The sequence below is a fragment of the Lepidochelys kempii genome, chromosome 8 (assembly GCF_965140265.1).
Source record: "Lepidochelys kempii isolate rLepKem1 chromosome 8, rLepKem1.hap2, whole genome shotgun sequence".
In the NCBI taxonomy this organism is placed as follows: Eukaryota; Metazoa; Chordata; order Testudines; family Cheloniidae; genus Lepidochelys; species Lepidochelys kempii.
The window spans coordinates 39,220,459-39,243,484 of NC_133263.1; the positions used below are offsets into that span (position 1 = coordinate 39,220,459).

General features: G+C 55.7%; 1 protein-coding gene across 5 annotated transcripts in view; it reads left to right on the plus strand.

The window, feature by feature from the left end:
• Positions 1-2,735: 2,735 nt before the first annotated feature.
• The window catches only part of RELL2 (RELT like 2), a 47,244-nt gene continuing 26,953 nt past the window's right edge, over positions 2,736-23,026 (plus strand). Inside the window, exons 1-5 of one of the 5 annotated variants that reach the window (XM_073356176.1) lie at positions 2,736-2,972; positions 7,198-7,411; positions 13,942-14,007; positions 14,090-14,156; positions 15,492-15,680. In XM_073356176.1, the coding sequence (XP_073212277.1) occupies positions 7,204-7,411; positions 13,942-14,007; positions 14,090-14,156; positions 15,492-15,680 (530 nt within the window). In that variant the 5' untranslated portion in view covers positions 2,736-2,972; positions 7,198-7,203. The other 4 variants (XM_073356177.1, XM_073356180.1, XM_073356178.1 and 1 more) reach the window with 4 other exon arrangements.

The window sequence follows — 23,026 nt, forward strand, 5'->3', positions numbered from 1 at the left end:
ATACTGACAAAGCGTTTGGTAGGCTTGCCTGAATCCGGGACCTTCTTGAAAGCATGCTGGGCACAGGTGGAAATAATGGGGAAGACGGCCTGAGGGAGTTGAGACTGCATCTCAATAGTAGCAAACTGGCCCTCCCCTGCCAAATGCTCATAAATGATACCTTGCTCTCTATATACCTGGGCTTGGCGTTCTGCCATCTGCCGATACTCACTAAGCCAAATAACATACTGACTGGGTGACAACATCATGCGCAGCAGCGTTTTCCAATCCTCAGGGATTAGGGAGTACCCAGCACCCATCCCTTCAATGAGACCACGCACAAAGGTGCTAGTCAGGCCAAATTCACGAATTGCTTTCTTTACCTCTCTAACCACCGAGTATGGCAGAGTGGTCCAGGTGCCCACGGGGTTGCCCTGGTCATCATTCTGCCAGGTCACCGGGCAAACGGAGACCAGATCAGCCAGCTCCTCTGCTGTAAGATCTGATCGAGCTTTCGCTGCGTGAACCATTTGTTGCACCAGCGAAAGCTTCTGAGCAGATGCAGATGACTCTCCGGGGGGCCCCACGGGGGGGGAGGGTGATCACACACCAGCTCCGGTGGGGAAGGCCAGGGAGGCGGTGGTAATAGAGGCACTGGGGGCGAAGCAGGGGGAGGGATGGCTGCAGGAGCGGACGGGGGTGGCAGGATCGGCAGCTCCTCTGTTGGTGCTGGAGAGGGCCTTTCCGAGGCGACACGCTGTGTCGCATCGCCAGGAGGGGGGATGGCTGCAGGGGCGGACGGGGGCGGCGAGAGCACCAGCCTCGCGAGGGAGGGTCTGTCCGAAGCGACACGCTGTACCATGTCGCGGCAGAGGTGCCAGGCATGTAAAGCCTGCACGGGTGCCCGAGGCTCTTTGTGCAATGTCTGGCCCAACCGCTCCCAGTCCGCTAGCTTAAGGCTTCCGGCTTCAGGATACCACGGGCACTTGGCACGCACCTCCTGTAGCAGGAGAATGAGTTCTCGAGCCGGGCAGTCATGCTGAGCCTTACGCAGCAAATACTGCAGCTCATTGCGGTGTTGCACTTGCAAAGCAGAGAGGGAGCTTCCCATACTTACCACAATGAAAAATACTCACCGGGATCCACGAAGTGGATGAGTGACGCGTCTGAAACCCTTGCCGGGCGAGGTGAGTGCTGAGGGCCCCACGTTTGGGCGCCAGTTGTTGCGGTTCAGTGATGAGACAGAACACAGCTTTATGCAAGCAAACAGGCTGGTCAGCGGAGATGGGCTGTTCTGCCCCCCCTGCCTTCCACCTTCTCCTTTTATTATATTTCTCCCCCTAAGCATTACACACTGCTACACAAAGGAATGTATGACGTTGATTCATATGCTTAGTTACCATCCTCTATCTACTACAATCCTGGTTCTCAGGCCTTGAGCCCAGGCTAAAGAAACCTCCCACAGTTGCTGTCCAAACAATCAAGTTCTCAGGGTTCATATCTAGCCCTTGTCCTTGGATAGAGCAATGTGTGCATTGCTCCTAGGAAACAGTCAGGGTGTGCCCCGCCTGCTTCCAGGTGGAATAGCTAGACATTAACCCTTCAGGTGTTTATCACTACAAAAGGTTTTCTCTCCCCCACCCCACTCTCCTGCTGGTAATAGCTTATGTAAGGAGAGTGATCACTTTACACTTTTGTGAGCTGTAGCTCACAAAAGCTTATGCTCAAATAAATTGGTTAGTCTCTAAGGTGCCACAAGTCCTCCTTTTCTTTTTGCGAATACAGACTAACACGGCTGTTACTCTGAAACGGGTCTTCCAAGCGCTTCTCTCTTTTGTCCCCTCTTGGCCAGGCTCAGCCCTAGACAGCTGCTGTTCACCCAGACACTGGATGTGTAGGAGATGTGGAGCCTGGAGTCCATTGTGAGCTGCTGGCATTAGTCCGGGTTCTCTCACCAGCTCTCTGGATGGCTTCTTATATCATGTTAAATACCGTGGTGCAGACAGCTGAGCCCTGTGGGACTCTGGGGACAGGAGCAGTTCCCAGGACAACCTTCTGGGTTTGGTCTGAGAGGAAGGACCTAGAACTGCTTCAGGATGTTCCCAATCCTGACTGCAGCCTTGGCAGATGGGACAAGAGTGTTTAGTGACCAATAGTATCACATGCTGCTGAGGGTTCAGCTGGGTGAGTCTGTGGCTGGAGTTCCCTTGTCTAGGGGCAGCAACAGTCCTCTCTGTACTGGTCTTTGACTTAAGGCCTGGCTGAGAGGGAACCAGGATTCTCACAGCTAAGAAGTTGTTTTTATTAGGCTAGACACCAGGCAGTAGTTTGTGAAATCTCTGCCATCAAAAGAGCCCATTAGTGCTGTCATAATGCTGCACCCCCACCCCCCATGAACATGCAGGTGTGCACACACGTGCCCTGGCACAGACACAGTCTGCTGCTATTTGCTGTCATAACTATACTGGCTAGTGCAGATAAACTCATGTGTCTCCTCAACCCCCGCCCCACTGCAGGTACTGCCACCCTCTTGCTAAGTAGTATTTTCAGCATTGTCCTTTCAAAATGTCTCCTTGCTCTCTAGATGGAGAAGTGCTGCTGTGGAAGGACAGGGCTGTAGAAATGGAGGCGATCGCTATTGTTTCCATGATGTTACAACGCGCACCTGCCTCCCCCACCCCACAGATGTGTGCAGCCTGCAAATGCTGTCTCCATTCCAGGCTCCCTGTTGTATGTTCCTGCCAGCTGCTGCTGGCTTTGTTCTGGGGGAGTGCCCTGAGCTTCAGTGGTTTTCTGGGTGTCCGAGAACAGGCAGGTGCCTGGAACAGACAGCAGAAGGCTGCTCAGAGGGACAGAAGCAGCCCGGAGCCTGCCTGGTTTGGTGCTTCCCGAGAAGGAGAAGGATGCTCCCGGCCGTAGCCAGCGGCAGGGATGCTGAGTTGCTAGGAGACAGGTGAAGAGAGAGGACCGATGTGCAGAGGCGGGACGCTCAGGTACCTGCTGCCCTCTGGCAAACGCTGCCCAGGAATGGCAGGAGGGACAGTGGCGGCTGCGCCCGGGCTGCTGAGGCGGCCTGGAGCCCGAGAGCAGCCGGCTGCAGGACCGGGACTCCGGGACAGGCCCGGAGCGGGGGGCTGCGGCGGATGCTGAAGCCCAGGCAGAGCCCCGCCAGGCTCCGGATCGGGCAGACGATGCTGGAGCTGCCGGCTCCCTTTGCTGCTCCCGAGCCCTGCCGGTGCTAACCCCGCTCCCCGGGGCTGACCGTCCCCTCTGAGCCCCGCCGCTGTAAGTGCCTGCCGCGGCCCGCGCCGGGAGCGCCCGGGCGGCTGCTGCAGGACTGCGGGGCGGGCGAAGGGGCCGAGGGGAGAGCGAGGCACAGCGAGCGCGGCTCTCCCAGCTGCAGAGCCTGAGCGCGGAACCAGTGCCCTTGGGAACCCGCCGGGAAACGAACCCGCCGGGAAAGCCGCAGCAGGGCCCCGAGGGAGAGACACACCTGGGAGGGCTGAGAGCGGGGCTGCTGGAGCCCGAGGGACGGAGCCCGGGGCTGCTCGGAGGGGGGGATGGAGCGAGGCGTGCAAGGCTCGCGGCGTCCTTGGGAAACCCGCAGCAGCGCAGGGAGCGAGGAAATACAGAGAGACGCGGGCAGGTAAACAAAAGAAGAGGCAGGGGCTCCCCGGGGTTCCTCCGACTCCCGCCCTTGTGTCTGACCCTTCCCAGAGCAGCCGGGGGGGGGCGCTCGGTGTTCAGGAGCCCCGGGGGGGACGGGACGCGGGACAGCGAGCCGGCAGTGGGACAGCGCGGCGTTTTGGCATGGCAGAAGGCAGCGTGCACTAGGGGTACGGCAAGGTGGTATGGCAGGGCAGAGGGCAGTGCCGGTAGCAGTAAAGGGAGGCGGCAGGGAGTGGCAGAGGGCAGTGTGCCGACAGCGGTATGGCATGTCGGTATGGAGTGGCAGAGGGCACGGTGCCAGTGGCAGTAAGGCGAGGCGGCACGGAGTGGCAGAGGGGAGTGTGCCTCTACCAGTATGGCTAGGCAGTGGAATGGCAGAGGGCAGTGTGCCGGTAGCCATACCGTTAGGCGGTTTGGCATGGCAGAGGGGAGAGTGCGGTAGTGGTATGTCAAGGCGGTATTGCACAGCAGAGGGCAGTGTGTTGGTAGCAGTGCGGCGAGGCGGTATGGCATGGCAGAGGGCAGTGTGCCGGTCGTGGTATGGTGAGGCCGTATGGCATGGCAGAGGGCAGTGCCGGTGGCTGTACGGTGAGGCGGTATGGAATGGCAGAGGGCAGTGCCGGTGGCTGGACGGTGCGGCGGTATGGAATGGCAGAGGGCAGTGCCGGTGGCTGGACGGTGCGGCGGTATGGAATGGCAGAGGGCAGTGCCGGTGGCTGGACGGTGCGGCGGTATGGAATGGCAGAGGGCAGTGCCGGTGGCTGGACGGTGCGGCGGTATGGAATGGCAGAGGGCAGTGCCGGTGGCTGGACGGTGCGGCGGTATGGAATGGCAGAGGGCAGTGCCGGTGGCTGGACGGTGCGGCGGTATGGAATGGCAGAGGGCAGTGCCGGTGGCTGGACGGTGCGGCGGTATGGAATGGCAGAGGGCAGTGCCGGTGGCTGGACGGTGCGGCGGTATGGAATGGCAGAGGGCAGTGCCGGTGGCTGGACGGTGCGGCGGTATGGAATGGCAGAGGGCAGTGCCGGTGGCTGGACGGTGCGGCGGTATGGAATGGCAGAGGGCAGTGCCGGTGGCTGGACGGTGAGGCGGTATGGAATGGCAGAGGGCAGTGCCGGTGGCTGGACGGTGCGGCCGTATGGAATGGCAGAGGGCAGTGGCTGGACGGTGCGGCCGTATGGAATGGCAGAGGGCAGTGCCGGTGGCCGGACGGTGCGGCGGTATGGAATGGCAGAGGGCAGTGCCGGTGGCCGGACGGTGCGGCGGTATGGAATGGCAGAGGGCAGTGCCGGTGGCCGGACGGTGCGGCGGTATGGAATGGCAGAGGGCAGTGCCGGTGGCCGGACGGTGCGGCGGTATGGAATGGCAGAGGGCAGTGCCGGTGGCCGGACGGTGCGGCGGTATGGAATGGCAGAGGGCAGTGCCGGTGGCTGGACGCTGCGGCGGTATGGAATGGCAGAGGGCAGTGCCGGTGGCTGGACGGTGCGGCGGTATGGAATGGCAGAGGGCAGTGCCGGTGGCTGGACGGTGCGGCGGTATGGAATGGCAGAGGGCAGTGCCGGTGGCTGGACGGTGCGGCGGTATGGAATGGCAGAGGGCAGTGCCGGTGGCTGGACGGTGAGGCGGTATGGCATGGCAGAGGGCAGTGCCGGTGGCTGGACGGTGAGGCGGTATGGCATGGCAGAGGGCAGTGCCGGTGGCTGGACGGTGAGGCGGTATGGCATGGCAGAGGGCAGTGCCGGTGGCTGGACGGTGAGGCGGTATGGAATGGCAGAGGGCAGTGCCGGTGGCTGGACGGTGCGGCGGTATGGAATGGCAGAGGGCAGTGCCGGTGGCTGGACGGTGCGGCGGTATGGCATGGCAGAGGGCAGTGCCGGTGGCTGGACGGTGAGGCGGTATGGAATGGCAGAGGGCAGTGCCGGTGGCTGGACGGTGCGGCGGTATGGAATGGCAGAGGGCAGTGCCGGTGGCTGGACGGTGCGGCGGTATGGAATGGCAGAGGGCAGTGCCGGTGGCTGGACGGTGCGGCGGTATGGAATGGCAGAGGGCAGTGCCGGTGGCTGGACGGTGCGGCGGTATGGAATGGCAGAGGGCAGTGCCGGTGGCTGGACGGTGCGGCGGTATGGAATGGCAGAGGGCAGTGCCGGTGGCTGGACGGTGCGGCGGTATGGAATGGCAGAGGGCAGTGCCGGTGGCTGGACGGTGCGGCGGTATGGAATGGCAGAGGGCAGTGCCGGTGGCTGGACGGTGCGGCGGTATGGAATGGCAGAGGGCAGTGCCGGTGGCTGGACGGTGCGGCGGTATGGCATGGCAGAGGGCAGTGCCGGTGGCTGGACGGTGCGGCGGTATGGCATGGCAGAGGGCAGTGCCGGTGGCTGGACGGTGCGGCGGTATGGAATGGCAGAGGGCAGTGCCGGTGGCTGGACGGTGCGGCGGTATGGAATGGCAGAGGGCAGTGCCGGTGGCTGGACGGTGCGGCGGTATGGAATGGCAGAGGGCAGTGCCGGTGGCTGGACGGTGCGGCGGTATGGAATGGCAGAGGGCAGTGCCGGTGGCTGGACGGTGCGGCGGTATGGAATGGCAGAGGGCAGTGCCGGTGGCTGGACGGTGCGGCGGTATGGCATGGCAGAGGGCAGTGCCGGTGGCTGGACGGTGAGGCGGTATGGCATGGCAGAGGGCAGTGCCGGTGGCTGGACGGTGAGGCGGTATGGCATGGCAGAGGGCAGTGCCGGTGGCTGGACGGTGCGGCGGTATGGCATGGCAGAGGGCAGTGCCGGTGGCTGGACGGTGCGGCGGTATGGAATGGCAGAGGGCAGTGCCGGTGGCTGGACGGTGCGGCGGTATGGAATGGCAGAGGGCAGTGCCGGTGGCTGGACGGTGCGGCGGTATGGAATGGCAGAGGGCAGTGCCGGTGGCTGGACGGTGCGGCGGTATGGAATGGCAGAGGGCAGTGCCGGTGGCTGGACGGTGCGGCGGTATGGAATGGCAGAGGGCAGTGCCGGTGGCTGGACGGTGCGGCGGTATGGAATGGCAGAGGGCAGTGCCGGTGGCTGGACGGTGCGGCGGTATGGAATGGCAGAGGGCAGTGCCGGTGGCTGGACGGTGCGGCGGTATGGAATGGCAGAGGGCAGTGCCGGTGGCTGGACGGTGCGGCGGTATGGAATGGCAGAGGGCAGTGCCGGTGGCTGGACGGTGCGGCGGTATGGAATGGCAGAGGGCAGTGCCGGTGGCTGGACGGTGAGGCGGTATGGAATGGCAGAGGGCAGTGCCGGTGGCTGGACGGTGAGGCGGTATGGAATGGCAGAGGGCAGTGCCGGTGGCTGGACGGTGCGGCGGTATGGAATGGCAGAGGGCAGTGCCGGTGGCTGGACGGTGCGGCGGTATGGAATGGCAGAGGGCAGTTTGCCAGTAGCAGCACGGAGAGGCGGTATGGAATGACAGAGAGCAGTGTTCCGGTAGCGTTACGGCGAGGCAGTATGGAATGGCAGAGGGGAGTCTGCCAAGGGGTGAATGGTAGGGCTCTGAGTCGTCTTCCCTGCTTTCTCCTAGACCCCTATGTCGGAGCAGAACAGCACCAGTGATGGGGATGCGGATCCCCATCACAGCATGTCTATGCTCTTGCTACTCGTGCTGGTCTTCTTCATCATGGGACTTGTGGGGTTCCTGATCTGCCATGTCCTGAAGAAAAAGGGTTATCGCTGTCGGACCTTTCGCGATGAGCTAGACCTGGAGCACAAGGAGGTGCTGACGGAGCTGCAGGCCAGTGAGTAATGGGGCAGCAGGGTGCGGGAGGGGCTTTCAGCTGGACCCATTCTGCATGTCTTGGCAGCCCCAGCTCACTGACAGGCTGGAGCTGAGTAAGGGAGTGCTGAACCCGGGGAGCCTATGGAAGCCAGTGGTGGATAAGCTATACAGCGAGTGTGAGTGGGTCACAGCAAGTAAATGGCAGTATAGTAAATGGCAAGCAGCACATGCACCGTACATGTCACATGAGTGGGAGGGGCCGGGGAGCAGAAAAAGCAGCCAATATCAGCGTGGAAGATAAAGGGCCCTCATTTTAGCATGTGATCAATAGGGTAAGTTTAGCCCTGGTGTAACTGAGTACAAGTCCCACTGATTTAATCGTGCCTGCTTATGCTAAGGGCTAAATGTGTACTTTACGCTCCTTTGCCACTCATACTGACCGCCAGATCGGTGGCAGTTCCACTTAACGTTCACAGCAGCCATGTAATTTACACCATCATTATGTCACCACTGAATTTGGCCCTGAGAGTACAACTCTGTTTGACTGTGTCTGGCTCAGAGATGCAGCAGTGACGTGCCTGGGGGATTAACAGGGCCAAGATCATGAGGGGGAACGAAAAGCAGGGGTGCATTGCCTATGAGCCCCTCTCTGTTTGGCCATTCCAACCCTGCCACGGGAAAGGGAGAGCCACACACCTCAACTGCCTTAGCCAAAAGAGATCTCTGGGCATATCTTAGGCCACCAGCACTGGTAACAAATGAGTGCCTGCATCTAGAGCCTGCTGGGCACTGGGTCAGGATGACAGCACAAGGTTGCTTTCCTAATATAATCCCACACACGCTTTGTAAAGGCAGAGCTGGTGCAGAGTGTGTTGCTCTGTAGTAGTGTTAATATCACAGATGGTTCTTAATGGAAGCTAGAAACTCGGTTAAGGTTCCAACACCTCGTTTCTGACTCACGTCCCCATCTGTTTTTCAGTGTACAAGCAGGAGACCCTTTACAGCTGTGACACAAAATGCCAGTCTGTCCTGTTGAGTATGTTCTTCAGCTGTATGTTTCTATAGCCTACATGTGCACCCTTCAGCCTAGATCACGAGTAGGGGCATTTCTACTATGGATCAGGAGGCTGTCAAGGCTGTCCGTCTGTGAGATCTGGACCCCAGGCTGTAAAGGGCCCCCATATCTGGCAGTGCAGAGCTGAAGGCTGCTGGAGAGCCCTGCCCTGCTGCCCTCTACCATGCAGGACTCAGACTGAGTGGACAGAGGAGCACGGGAGGGAGCTACAAGGTGGCTTGCCACCAGGGCCGATTAATCTTTTGTGGGCCTGGTGCCAAACATATTTGTGGGCCCCCATGGGGACAAAGGAGCATGCCATGGGGAGTTCAGTCTCCAGAGCAAGGAGTCAGCCAAGGCCAATGGGGCATAGCATGGTGGAGCCGGCCCCGCTCCACCCAGCCCAGTGCAAGGGAACTGTATACAAACCAGCAGTTGCCAGATGCACACTGGCCCACCCAGCCCTGTGTTGCCAGGGCGCCCCTTCCCCTTGGGGGTGGGCCCATGCTGTGCCACACAGCACCCGACTTCCTATGCCCAGCCTCCCCCAGAACTGCTATGCCCATCAGCCCCACACACAGACCCTCCACCACAAATGCACAGTGGCCTGCACACTACCACCCCTGCCCAGCACCCCCCCAACACACAGCCGCACCACTACTGCCCAATGCACTTCCCCAGAGCCCACCACCACAACTACACAGCACCCCACTCAGACCCCCCACTGCCCAGCATCCCAACACACAGACCTCCCTCAAGAGACCCTCCCACTGGCCAGCAGCCCCCCACACACCTCCAGAGGCCCACTCCCTCACATCCTGCCCCCACCGACCAGCCCTGCTGGAAGGTGACAGTGTCTGCCAGGCTGAGCTGGCAGCGTGGCCAGGGCCGGTGCAGTGCCAGGGTGGGGAAACACTCCAGCCTCTCGGGAGTGGCATGATTAGCCAGGCCAGGGTCTGCCGGACTCCCTCAGGACCCACTTGCCTGGAGATAGGGTGACCATACGTCCCCGTTTGGCTGGGACAGTTCCCTTTTTAAGCTCTGTCCCGGCCATCCTGACTTGTTTGACAAAAATGGGCATTTATCCCGTTCGCTCTTGGCAACTGATGAGTTGGCAAGAGCAAATGAACAACTGCCCAGTTTACCAAAAATGTCTGGTGCGCCCCCCTCGCGGGGCGGGGAGGAACGTGTGTGGGGGGGGTGGCAATGAGAGGTGTCATGCAGCAGGGCTTGGGGGGGTCAGCCTCAGCCCCTGCCAGAAGGGAGCTTGGGGGGGTGTGGGGGTTAAGGGCCAGCCCCAGCCCCTGGCAGCGGTGTGGGAAGGGTGTCAGCCCCAGCCCCTGGCAGCAGTATGGGAAGGGTGTCAGCCCCAGCCCCTGGCAGCGGTGTGGGAAGGGTGTCAGCCCCAGCCCCTGGCAGCAGTGTGGGAAGGGTGTCAGCCCCAGCCCCTGGCAGCGGTGTGGGAAGGGTGTCAGCCCCAGCCCCTGGCAGCGGTGTGGGAAGGGTGTCAGCCCCAGCCCCTGGCAGCGGTGTGGGAAGGGTGTCAGCCCCAGCCCCTGGCAGCGGTGTGGGAAGGGTGTCAGCCCCAGCCCCTGGCAGCGGTGTGGGAAGGGTGTCAGCCCCAGCCCCTGGCAGCGGTGTGGGAAGGGTGTCAGCCCCAGCCCCTGGCAGCGGTGTGGGAAGGGTGTCAGCCTCAGCTCCTGGCAGTGGCATGTGGAGCTCGGGGAGTGGGGGGTCAGCCCCTGGCTGTGGTGCGGGGAGCTGTGGGGGAGGGGTCAACCCCAGTGGCAGATTTAGAGTTAGTGGGGCCCTGTGCTGAGCTTCATTTTAGGAGCCCCTCCTAGGGACCCAGCCAAGAAAAAGAACATTCTCTTTTATCTCCCTCCCGCCCCTGTTTTTCATTCTTTTTTTCTTCCTCCTCCTCCTATAAGTTATAGCAAGTAAATGAAAATAAAGGGAGATACCTTGATTGTTCTTGTAGTCTGACCTATTTTTCCACAGATCACTTGAAAATCGCGGGGGGTCTCGGCGGACACTTAATGATCTTTCCAAATATTGTTTGTACCGTTAGCTAACGATTGTAGAGCGCTTTATAAAAAAAATGTAAAAAGACATTGGGGTGTGGGGTCTGACCAGGGTTTAGGGTGTGGGAGGGGGCTCAGGGCTGGGGGTGCAGGGTCTGGGAGGGAGTTAGGGTGCAGGAGCAGGCTGGGGGTTGGGGTGTGGGGTCTGACCAGGCCTTAGGGTGCGGGAGGGGGCTCAGGGCTGGGGATGCAGGGTCTGGGAGGGAATTAGGGTGCAGGAGCAGGCTGTGGGTTGGGGTGTGGGGTCTGACCAGGCCTTAGGGTGCGGGAGGGGGCTCAGGGCTGGGGCTGCAGGGTCTGGGAGGGAGTTAGGGTGCAGGAGCAGGCTGTGGGTTGGGGTGCAGGCTCTGGCCAGGAGTTAGGATGCAGGAGGGGGCTCAGGGTTGGGGCAGGAGATTGGGGTGTGGAGCGCTTACCAGGGGCAGCTTCCATTTGGTGCGAGGGGTGCAGGTGGGGATGTGGGGGGTGCAGGAGTCAGAGAGGGCAGGGAGCTGGGTGTGTGTGAGAGGGATGCAGGACTCAGGGAGGGCAGGGGACTGGGGGTATATGAGGGGGTGCAGGAGTCAGGGCTCGGGGTGCAGGAGCAGGCTGGGAGTTGGAGTGCAGGGTCTGGCCAGGAGTTAGGATGCAGGAGGTGGCTCAGCGTTGGGGTGTGGAGTGCTTACGTGGGGCAGCTCCCATTTGGTGCTAGGGGTGCAGATTGGGATGTGGGGGGTGGGGGTGCAGTAGCTCCAATTTGGTTCTCAGGGTGGGGGTGGGTATGTGCAGGAGTCAGGGCATGAGGTGGGGAGGGCTGGGTATGTGTGGGGGGCCAGTGGAGCCATGGTAAACCCGGTACTGCTTGCCACTCCCCAGGTGACTTGGTGTGAGAGCTGAGGGAAGGGGATTTAGGGCAGAGTCAGGTGCTGCCAAGCAGGGCCCTACAGACAGCCACTCCCATCTCCAGCTGTGGGGAGAGGAGTAGAAGTAAAGCCCCTGCTCGGTATATGAAGTGCTCTGGCTATGCTGTTGTGTATGTTGAGTGGGTGGGGTAAAGTTGGAATCCTGGCTGGAATGTGAAAGATGGCATCTCCCATCCCTCTGGGGAGGGTGATCAGATTAGGAGCAATGGGGCTGCTAGTACATTTCTGGGGCATGGAGTCTACCCTCTAGCCCCATGTGAGACAGCAGCTGAGGGAGGGGACTGTCTCCAGATCGAAGGTGAGCGATAAATGCAAGATGATGTAGTCTTTGGCTGGGAGCAGGAAGGTGACTGAACCTCTGGCCTGTCTGGGGGGAGCAAGTAGAGAGGGAGGGTAGGCATGGTGCTGGGGAAAGGTCTGTGTTGCCAGTGGGGAGGGGTGAGAGGAGCAGCATTAAGGGGATCTGGTTTGGAGGTGGAAGAGAGGGTAGGCTTAAGGTTGGTTTGCAAGTATGGAAGTTTCACTGCAAATCTCCTGTATTAATTGTGTTTAGTCAGACACTGAGCCATTCTGTCAGTGCTGTTCTAAGGGGCGATGTATTATCAGCCAGAGCTCAGCCTTAGCCACGGTTGTTTGGTAATTTCCTTAGCTTTTACTGAAGTAGAAAAAATATGTGTTTTTCGTGCTTCTTTCATAACTCAGACTGGCTGAGCAGCTCTTGCATAACTGCAGTGAGTCCTGCATTTCAGCAGTGGGTTTGGGAGAGCTGCGGGCTTGGACTGCACAGAGCATCTCTAGCTGGCAGTGCTTACACCTTCCGTGGAGCACATGTGGCTCTCACCACCATTGAACCCCCTCCCGCAGCTGCACAGGTGGAACTTCGAGGTAGCCTCAGACCTAGGTTTGAGTAGCTTGGCTTAGTGGAAACATATCTGGGCTTCCCTGAAATCATTAGCTTTGTACGCTCAGCTACTAGAGGGCTCAATCCAAAGCCCATTGAAATCAGTGGGAGTCTTTCCTTTGCTGGATCGGGCCCAGAGATCGCAGCTGTGGGGAATAGTTAGTTTCAGGCCTCCCTAAAGTTACAAGCTCTGCTGGCATAGTACCTGGGGGCTCCATGCTTCCTGGTACAGCTCAGCTTTTAAATAACTAGAAAAGTTTTCATGGGGCTCAGAATTCAGGGCCCCTATGGGAACCACTGAGGAGGCCCCTCCTTGACATTTTGCTCTGCCCATTGCAAGCAGAACACATGAGGCTCTGAGAGTGGCCAGGCAAACCTGGCACCCCTACATGAGCATGGCCTTGGGGAATGCGTCCCAGGAAATGTTTGTGATGTCCGATGACAAATCGCTCAGGGGCATTCGTTCAAATCAGGTCTTAAATCAAAATAAATCATATGGTGTATGGAAAACTGAACTAAAATTACAGAGCTAAGGTTTTAAATGTTCTGGGGTTTCACAGTCCTGCTGGCAGCCGAGGGGGTTCTGAAGGCCATGTGCAGCAGTCAATTCAGCAGACAGTCAGCTTCAGTGATGCAGGGGGAGCTGTGCCGCTGGTTTAGGGAGTAGCCTGCTTTGTCTCTGGTTTTTGGAGCTCCTATGTGCTATTGTCTGAATTTTAAATAATAAAATAGGGTTAGATTGCAGCCACCCAAGCAGGAGCAATGGTTTGTTTAGGTAATGTCTGTGTACGTATGTACACTAGGAACATAACAACCCTTCCTCACTCTAGGTGAGGAAGATGGGGCAGGCTGGGCCGAAGGCCAAGCATCTGACACCATGTTCCCCTTGACTTAAGGAAGCAGAAGTCCAGCTTCCTGTGGTGGGCTTCAGTGATGCCCTGCAGCTACCTGCCTTGGTCCCCAGCACACTGCAAAGCCAGGAGCATGATTGACAGTGAAGCATGCATGTCTCAGGGGGCCTGCGTTCTCGGATTTTATCTGAAGTTGTTTCTCTTGGACGATGTAATATTCCTGCCTTTTGAACTCCAGTGAGTTCAGGAGCCACTGCCACGGGGAGCCATGGTTCCCCATAGCATGAAATTAGAGATGAGTATTCCACCTCCATCTGCCTACTTCGCCATAGGCATGAAGGCCCAGAACCTCAAAGGTATTTAGGCTGTGGGGGAAAGGGAGGGCTTAAGTACCTTTGAGGATCTGGGCTGAAGGTCCTACCACCACATGTCTTCTAAGAGGGGGATGTGAAGATTCCCTCTCTCCTGCCCCCCCCCACCGCAGAGGAGAACGAAGTACCAGAGCATCTAGTTTCTGCTGCTGCTAAGGGGTTCCTGTAGCATTGAGGCTGGAAGGTGAACGAGAAGGCCCAGACACATGGTGTGTCAGCCCCAGGGCACGGTGGCAGGGGAGCTCTGCTTTCAGGGCTCTCCATATGTAGCTGGGGAGCACTGGGCTTTACTCTGTTGTACTTCAGAGCTGGGCTGGCTGTGGAAAGTCTCCTCACCAGGCGACTGCCTGAATCCCTTCACCTGCTGCCACTTTCTCTCCTTCCAGACGAAGAGGAGGAGCTAAACGAGGACACGGTGGAGAAGATAGTGAGATGTATCATTCAGAATGAAGGTGGGTGTTTCCTGGCTCAGCTCGGTGGGCTTTCCCAAGCACCTGGCTCCCTCACACATTTCCTCGTTCTTCTCTTTGCCAGCAAATGTGGAGGCCCTGAAGGAGATGCTGGGGGACAGTGAAGGGGATGTGCCGGTGCCAATGCTCAGGTGAGGCATGCATCCACCACTCCGTGACTCTTGCAAGGTGTGCAGGAATCGACTGGGTCCAGCAGAGAAGCTCTTTCTGCTCTAGCAGCCCCTGTTGGCAGCCACTCCAGTGCTGTGGCAATCTGCCTCTTCTCACACCTCAGCCCTCCGGCCAGGTTAGGTGTAGCTCCACCCTCCTGTTGAGCAGGAAGTCCCGCACCACAGAAGTCCAACATCCTTACATAGGGGCTTTTGACCCAACTCTGGGCCCCATGCTTCTTACATCCTCTTATCTCAGGTCTCTCAAAAGTCCTTATCCCCTTGGACCATGGGGCTTCACACCACCTTTTCCAGTGACTGGCAGGGAACCCAGGCCTGCTCTGTATGCTGGGTTCCAGTCCAGGGACCTATAACCAGCAGCCCAGATCTACTTCATCAGCCTCTCTACGTTCACCCTTCTTTCAGGGCCAGGACTCACAAGCCTCTCCCCTGGAATCCACCAATAAATCCCAAACCAAAACCAACCTCTGCCCTCCACGAGCTTCGCCTTTCATCCTTCTCCTTCCCTTCCACTGCTCCTCCACTAAACACCTCCCAGGACTCTCTCCCCCAGACTTTTACCAGGGTTCACCACCACAGCCTGCTCCACCCCCCTGGCTACTCTGTGTCTCTCCTGGCCTCTTGCCAGACTTCTCCACTTAGGACAGGATCCCTGGGCCAACTCTTCCACGGGCTTCCTCCTGGTCCCCACCAGTCTCTGGTTTCTCTACTGCCAAGAGAGGGACTACAGAGTTTCTCTCTGAAGCCCCCTTCTGCCCCAGACTCCCTCTCTTTAAACTGTGCACTGAGAACCATTCTTAACTGAGCCTGGCATCCCCTTCTGGTGTGACCTGATGAGCTAATTTGCCTCTCCAGCTCCAGTTAACTTTTTCTGAGCCCATCACACAAAGATCTTAGGGATCAGCAGTGCCATGGGAGGCACTCCATTCTGAGGCCCCCTGAGTTCGCTCCAGCCCCTTGGCCAGTCCCACTCAGACTCAGTGCCTGGCTGGAAAGTATATTGCCATTGATGAGGAAGAGGAGAGGTTGAGGCCTTATGGTTCAGCCGTGGAGAAGCCAGATCCTCCAATATATGGAGGCCTCATTTCTTTGACTCCATGTGAATGCTGCCCTGCCAGCAGGCTGGCACATGCCTTCCCTGCTTCCAACCTGTTGCCCTCATGTTGTGAGATAAAGGGGCATTTCTTCAAGAGCTGCTGCCTCTCAGAGTACAATGACCTGAAGCCAGGCCAAGGCGAGAGGTGGACCCCCAGGCGAAAGGAACTGACTGTCTCTTTGTTTGCTCTCCTACTGCAGCCTTTGTCCACATCGTAACAGCCAGGATGGGGGCCTGCCACATCACCACACGGTGCACCTGGGCTCCACTCAGGCACCATGCATTCACTGCAGCAAGAGAAAGAGGCCCCCACTGCAGCGCCAAGGCAGATCCAAGGACGGCAAAGGCAAGATGCACCCTAGAGAGACCACGGTCTTCTCCGTGGGCAGGTACTTGGCGAGACCGACCACCACATGTCTGTCTGCACGTGTGTTGTAACCAGGTTGGCCTTAGGTTCTGAGAGAGACAAGGTGGGTGAGGTAATATGTTTTATTGGACCAACTTCTGTTGGTGGAAGGTGTGTAGCTCGAAAGCTTGTTCCTTCCACCAATAGAAGCTGATCCCATAAAAGATGTTCCCTCCTGCACTGTGTCTCCACCACATTTCTGTCAGCCTTAGCAGTTATTGTGTGTGACGCTCTCCTCAAGGAGCCCAGAACTGTAAGCCTCGGTGTTACATCTCTGCCATAGCAAGGGAGAGCTTTGCTGGTGCTTGAACTGTGTCAGCCCCCTGCCATGCCAGCCTGCCTTTCCACCGACTCCTCGCAACTCTGCCAGTCAAAGCCTTGCAGTATAAGTCAGCGAACCCCAGCTCCCGAGTTCCCCAGAGACGTCCCAAGCAGTGGCCAGTCCCTCTCACTGGGCACTCACAAAAATGATTAGCTTCACTGCCTGCAAAGAGACAGTACATCCCACTAGCCCGTTAGCCCAGCCATGGACACCCATTTCATCTTAATCCACAGCACGGAGGCAGTTTATAGTAAAACTAAGAATAAGTTTATTTATAAAGAGCAGAGATTTAAGTGATACTAAGCAAGAGAAAAAGACATGTCTGTTTACAAACACAAAACAGTCTTTCTAGTGACTACAGCTTAACTTTAGCAAGCTATAATCTTCTCCTAAGCAGGTTTCTCATTTCCATCAAGCTGTCACCATCGCCTGGCCCTGAGGCAGGAGGCTCTACCGTTCACAGGATCAGAGGGTGCTGACCCCTTTGTTCTCTATGTCAGCGTTTCTCAAACTGGTACTCCAGGGGGGTCCGCAGGCCCCTCTGATCAACTCCTCCCCCTCCCTCCCAGTGCCTCCTACACACTGGAAAACAGCTGTTCAGCAGCATTCAGGAGGTGCTGGGAGGGAGAGGGAGGAGCAGGGACAGGGTGCACTCAGGGGAGGGGGCGGAATCATGTCCAGGGCCACTGGCCCCACTGATTAACTCTTCCCCCTTCTCCCAATGCCTCCTGCATGCCGGGGAACAGCTGTTCCATGACATGCAGGAGGCACTGGGAGGGAGGGGGAGGAGCAGGGACAGGTGTGCTCAGGGGAGGGGTGCGTTCGGGGGAGGGGGTGGAAAGAGGGGAGAAGAGGAGGGGTTGGGGAGGAGTGGGGGCAGGAAGAGGGGGGGTGGAGGCTTGGGGGAAGGAGTGAAGTGGGGATAGGGCCTGGGGATGAATGGGGGGGGGATTTGAGGGTCCATGAAAAATTTTAAATCAAAATGGGGGTCCTTGGGTTGCTAAGTTTGAGAATTGCTGCTCTAAGTGATGGGTAACTAAGGGCTTCTCTCCCCTGCTTTTTATCATCCATGAAACCTTTGCAATATATTCCTTCCAAGTGCACAGCCCAGACAGAGTGCTTCTCCCCGGCTGACATGCAGACGCCATGCTGTCATCCTCATCCCCTGCTGTAACGCTGCTGGTTCTGGCAGGATCCAGCTGAGAGTGCCAATTCAGGACAAATTGCTTAAAGCTGGGCAGTTACAGCCCAAGGCTGGGGTTTCTGTGCACACCAAGGCAAACCAAACCAGCCAGCCAGAGAGGACTTTGGTTTTACCCTGCTGGCTAACCACAAGTCACACAAGTAATTCCCTTAGACACCCCAGTTTCCCAGTATCACCACCAGTGCCACTCGTTATGGGGACAAATGGTTATGAAAACCAATACCCCAGTAAAAGAAAAAAGGTTCTCTCGATCCCAAAGGACCAAACCCTAGACTCAGGTCAATATACAAATCAGATCTTACCCACAAATCACGCTGTTGCCAGTCCTTTAGAATCTAAAATCTAAAGGTTTATTCATAAAAGGAAAAAGATATAGATGAGAGCTAGGATTGGTTAAATGGAATCAATTACATACAGTCATGGCAAAGTTCTTGGGTCAGGCTTGTAGCAGTGATAGAATAAACTGCAGGCTCAAATCCAGTCTCTGGAGTACATCCACAGCTGGGATGGGTCAGTCAGTTCTCTGTTCAGAACTTCATTTTGTAGCAAAGTCCCCCCAGAGGTCAGAAGCAGGATTGAAGACAAGATGGAGGAGCTGCAGTAGCTTTTTATAGTCTCTTGCCATGTGGTCTTTCTTTCTTTGTCCCAAGGACAAGCTGTCCATCACATGGCCTGGAAAAACCTCAGAGTTCTGTCCATAGGCATGTCCCTGCATACCTTGCTGAGTCACAAGGTGTTCCTGCCTTTTCTCAATGGGTCAGTTGTATAGCTGATGATCCTTAACGGGCCATCAAGCAGGCTAGGCATAGCTGACGCCAACTTGTTGGTGTCAGGAGTCTTCCTGGGTCAGGGGACAAAGGGACCTAAGGCAGGGCCTGAGGACAAGCTGCCAGCAGCCTCTAGTGACTTTGGCAAAAGGCAGAGTGGAGCGGCACTAATAAATGGCTGAATGTGTCAAGGAAGGGCAGTGCTGGGCCCCTCTTCCATCAGGCTGCATAAGCCATATGGGGAAACTCCATTCAGAGTTCATGGCTTGCAGGGCCACTGGGCACTGGGGAGGGGAGAAGGGGCTAATGCTCCATTTGCTAGAGAAAAATGCCTTCTCTCCAGAAGCCGAGCCACACAGGGCAACGCACCATTTGGAAATCACGTGGGACTGTCCCATGCGTGTCAGTAGGAAAGTTAACCAGACAATCTTCATACCAACTGGCGTGAGGGATAAACAAATGGAGAGAGACACATGCCTTCTCCCTTGAGAGGGTATTCCTAACTGAAATGGTACCCTCTTGGAGGATGACTTCAGGCTGGTCTCATCTTACGCCATGAGGTTAAAACGGGCAGCTGCTGTCGGTCAGCCTCTCTCAGAGCTTTGTGACCAGCTAGCAAGACAAATATGACAGCAACAGCCATTCTGCAAAGCATGAAGGGAAATGTGTACAAAGAGGAGGGTCAGGGAGGGCAGCATGTCCAAGGGGCAGGAGCAATGAAATTGGGGTCATGAGAAGCATGGCCAAGGGGCAGGAGCAAGGTGTGTGTGTGGAGGGGGGTTCAGGATGTGCATAATGAAGGTGTTTGCATGAAGAGGGTCAGAATTCAGTTGTCAGCAAGCATGCTGAAGTGTTGTGGAGGGTCTGAGGTCCAACATCAGATGGCCTGTGGAAGTCAGAGGTCATTACTGACATCTGAAGGGGTTGGCTTGATGGGGTCAGATGTAAGTACCAGCATGAAGGAAGAGTCAGAATGAGAGTTCAGGATTCAATTACAGTATGTTGAAAGAAAATATAAAGGAACTAGGGGTCAGAGACTGGAGGGGGGCATCAGCACAGCAGTAGGATGGGAACGAGGTGTCCGAGGCTGGAGGGCGGCACCGAGATGGAAATAGGATGGTGTGGTGGTGTATGCACACCCTGTCCCCCTCGGGGGGGGAGGGGATTGTGAGTATGCTGACACTGCAATTAGTCTACCTCAACTGTCCTGGGCCTCAACAATGTGGCCCAATGGCCAGAGTCAAAGTGGTGGCCCTTTGGTTCTGGGCTGCATTGTTACCTGTACAAAATTCTCTGTTACTCACACACTCTAGGGGGCACCCACTTTTACCCAGTTCCTAGGGCTCAAGGCATAACACTCTTAATTTAGACACACACACCCTTACCCAATTCCTAGTGCTCAGGGTGTACTCTTTGTGGGTCTGCAGGACCTTTTACCAGTGAAAGAGCCTTACACAGTAATATCCTTATCCTCTATTTATTAACAAATTTCCAAGCAGAATACACATGCTAAGCATACAATGATACACTCACCAATCCTGATCAGGCAGGCGGACTTTTCCTGATGACCAGGCAAGGTCAATCTCATCTGGATTCTGGTTACTGCATGTCATGGTTGTGCAGAAGATTCATAGCAGCTTTGATCTTAAGCTGTGTCTTAGAGGTGAGTTCTTTTTCTTCTTCCCGGTCTTTCCTTCTTCTTATTCTTCTGTTCCTTCCGCTGGTCTTCTTCTTGGACCCCAGTTTATATAGTGAAACTTGAGTCCTGCTTAACTATACCTTAACCAATCATTTTATTAAATTTTACTAACCAATCCTAACATATTGAAACAAAATTCTCCAGCCTAATCATACCCCACCACCTTATTAATTTACACCTAGCAAACTTAATTATAGAACAGACAGAAACAATCAAAGAACCAGACAGTTATACATACAAACAATAGAGAAGTGGGTACCATAAAGATAAAACAATAAAGAAATGAGGATTTCACAACCACAACTATTAATAAGTGATTTCTTGCCAGACAGAACAATATCAAACTAAGTTTTCTTTAACCATCTTAAGCTCTGTTTCTTTATCTGAAAAAAGAAAAGGAGTACTTGTGGCACCTTAGAGACTAACCAATTTATTTGAGCATGAGCTTTCGTGAGCTACAGCTCACTTCATCGGATGCATACCGTGGAAACTGCAGCAGACTTTATATACACACAGAGAATATGAAACAATACCTCCTCCCACCCCACTGTCCTGCTGGTAATAGCTTATCTAAAGTGATCATCAGGTTGGGCCATTTCCAGCACAAATCCAGGTTTTCTCACCCTCCACCCCCCCACACAAATTCACTCTCCTGCTGGTGATAGCCCATCCAAAGTGACAACTCTTTACACAATGTGCATGATAATCAAGTTGGGCCATTTCCTGCACAAATCCAGGTTCTCTCACCCCCCTCCCAAAAACCACACACACAAACTCACTCTCCTGCTGGTAATAGCTCATCCAAACTGACCACTCTCCAAGTTTAAATCCAAGTTAAACCAGAACATCTGGGGGGGGGGGTAGGAAAAAACAAGGGGAAATAGGCTACCTTGCATAATGACTTAGCCACTCCCAGTCTCTATTTAAGCCTAAATTAATAGTATCCAATTTGCAAATGAATTCCAATTCAGCAGTTTCTCGCTGGAGTCTGGATTTGAAGTTTTTTTGTTTTAAGATAGCGACCTTCATGTCTGTGATTGCGTGACCAGAGAGATTGAAGTGTTCTCCGACTGGTTTATGAATGTTATAATTCTTGACATCTGATTTGTGTCCATTTATTCTTTTACGTAGAGACTGTCCAGTTTGACCAATGTAAATGGCAGAGGGGCATTGCTGGCACATGATGGCATATATCACATTGGTGGATGTGCAGGTGAACGAGCCTCTGATAGTGTGGCTGATGTTATTAGGCCCTGTGATGGTGTCCCCTGAATAGATATGTGGGCACAATTGGCAACGGGCTTTGTTGCAAGGATAAGTTCCTGGGTTAGTGGTTCTGTTGTGTGGTATGTGGTTGTTGGTGAGTATTTGCTTCAGGTTGCGGGGCTGTCTGTAAGCAAGGACTGGCCTGTCTCCCAAGATTTGTGAGAGTGTTGGGTCATCCCTTAGGATAGGTTGTAGATCCTTAATAATGAGTTGGAGGGGTTTTAGTTGGGGGCTGAAGGTGACGGCTAGTGGCGTTCTGTTATTTTCTTTGTTAGGCCTGTCCTGTAGTAGGTAACTTCTGGGAACTCTTCTGGCTCTATCAATCTGTTTCTTTACTTCCGCAGGTGGGTATTGTAGTTGTAAGAAAGCTTGACAGAGATCTTGTAGGTGTTTGTCTCTGTCTGAGGGGTTGGAGCAAATGCGGTTGTATCGCAGAGCTTGGCTGTAGACGATGGATCGTGTGGTGTGGTCAGGGTGAAAGCTGGGGGCATGCAGGTAGGAATAGCGGTCAGTAGGTTTCCGGTATAGGGTGGTGTTTATGTGACCATTGTTTGTTAGCACTATAGTGTCCAGGAAGTGGATCTCTTGTGTGGACTGGACCAGGCTGAGGTTGGTGGTGGGATGGAAATTGTTGAAATCATGGTGGAATTCCTCAAGGGCTTCTTTTCCATGGGTCCAGATGATGAAGATGTCATCAATATAGCGCAAGTAGAGTAGGGGCTTTAGGGGACGAGAGCTGAGGCCCCACAGTATGCCAACATTTTTATGGCTGACTTAGAACAACGCTTCCTCAACTCTCGTCCCCTAAAGTATTGTTTCATATTCTCTGTGTGTATATAAAGTCTGCTGCAGTTTCCACGGTATGCATCCGATGAAGTGAGCTGTAGCTCACGAAAGCTCATGCTCAAATAAATTGGTTAGTCTCTAAGGTGCCACAAGTACTCCTTTTCTTTTTGCGAATACAGACTAACACGGCTGTTACTCTGAAACCTTTCTTTATCTGGTGATGGTGGGTGCTATTAGGACAGAACCGCCTTCTTAACAGCCCAATATTACCTTGTTTTAATGTAATTGAGATGGAATGTGAGGATGTGACTTCCTGCTTCATAGCTAATGGCTGCTGCTCTCCTAATATGGCTGCAGACAAAGGACTTAGGCCTTACGATATGGCTACAGGAAAAGGCCTTATCCTTACAGCACAGTCTAATGGCCCGAGAAAATGTGGCTGCCCATGAGCATAGGGCGATGTGGCCTAGTGGCTGGAGTCAATATAGCGGCCCTCGAGTGCAAGGCGGAGTGGCCTAGTGGCCAGAGTCAGTACAACGGCCCTTGAGTGCAGGGCAGCACGGCCTAATGGCCAAATCTGGGGGCTGCCACCAAAGGGGGTGGCGGCCAGGGTAGGGGACCCAGGCCCACCCAACAACACCAGGTCCCAACCCAGGGCCCTAACAGTGGTGGAATAGTCTACCACTGGGTCAGTGGGGAATTCAACCACAACACACTGACCTTATATGGGTGGGAGATTCCACTCACTCCATCTCCCTGGGTTACTTCCTACCGGGCTTCCTGAAGCTGCAGTCCATGTGATGTCAGGCTCTCCGGGCTCCTCGGCACAGGTAACTCCCTGGGACTCTGACTCCAGCTGGTCAGCTGTAGGCAACAGGTCTCCAGTCTGGGTCTCGGGATCTCCAGTTCCCGCAGGCAAGGGTTGTAACGGCTTCTGGGCTGGAGCCTCCACCACAGGTCCTTGCTCCTTGGCGGTCAGCACAGACTGAGTTGGGCTGCTCTCCTTTATACTAGCACAGCAGTTGGAACATGCCCAGCAGGATTTGAGGGGTGGGATTTCCTCTGCCCATTGTGTGGGATTAACCCTTTCCTGCCTAGTTCGGGGTATGCATACCCCATCACAGATGGAAATGATGGGTCCGAGGCTGGAGAGCAGCACCGGCATGGCGATAAAATGGGAACAAGGGGTCAGAGGCTGTAGGGCAGCACCAGCACGGAGATAGAATGGGAACGAGGGGTCTGAGGTGGAGGGTGATGCCAGCATGGCAATAGGATGGGAACAAGG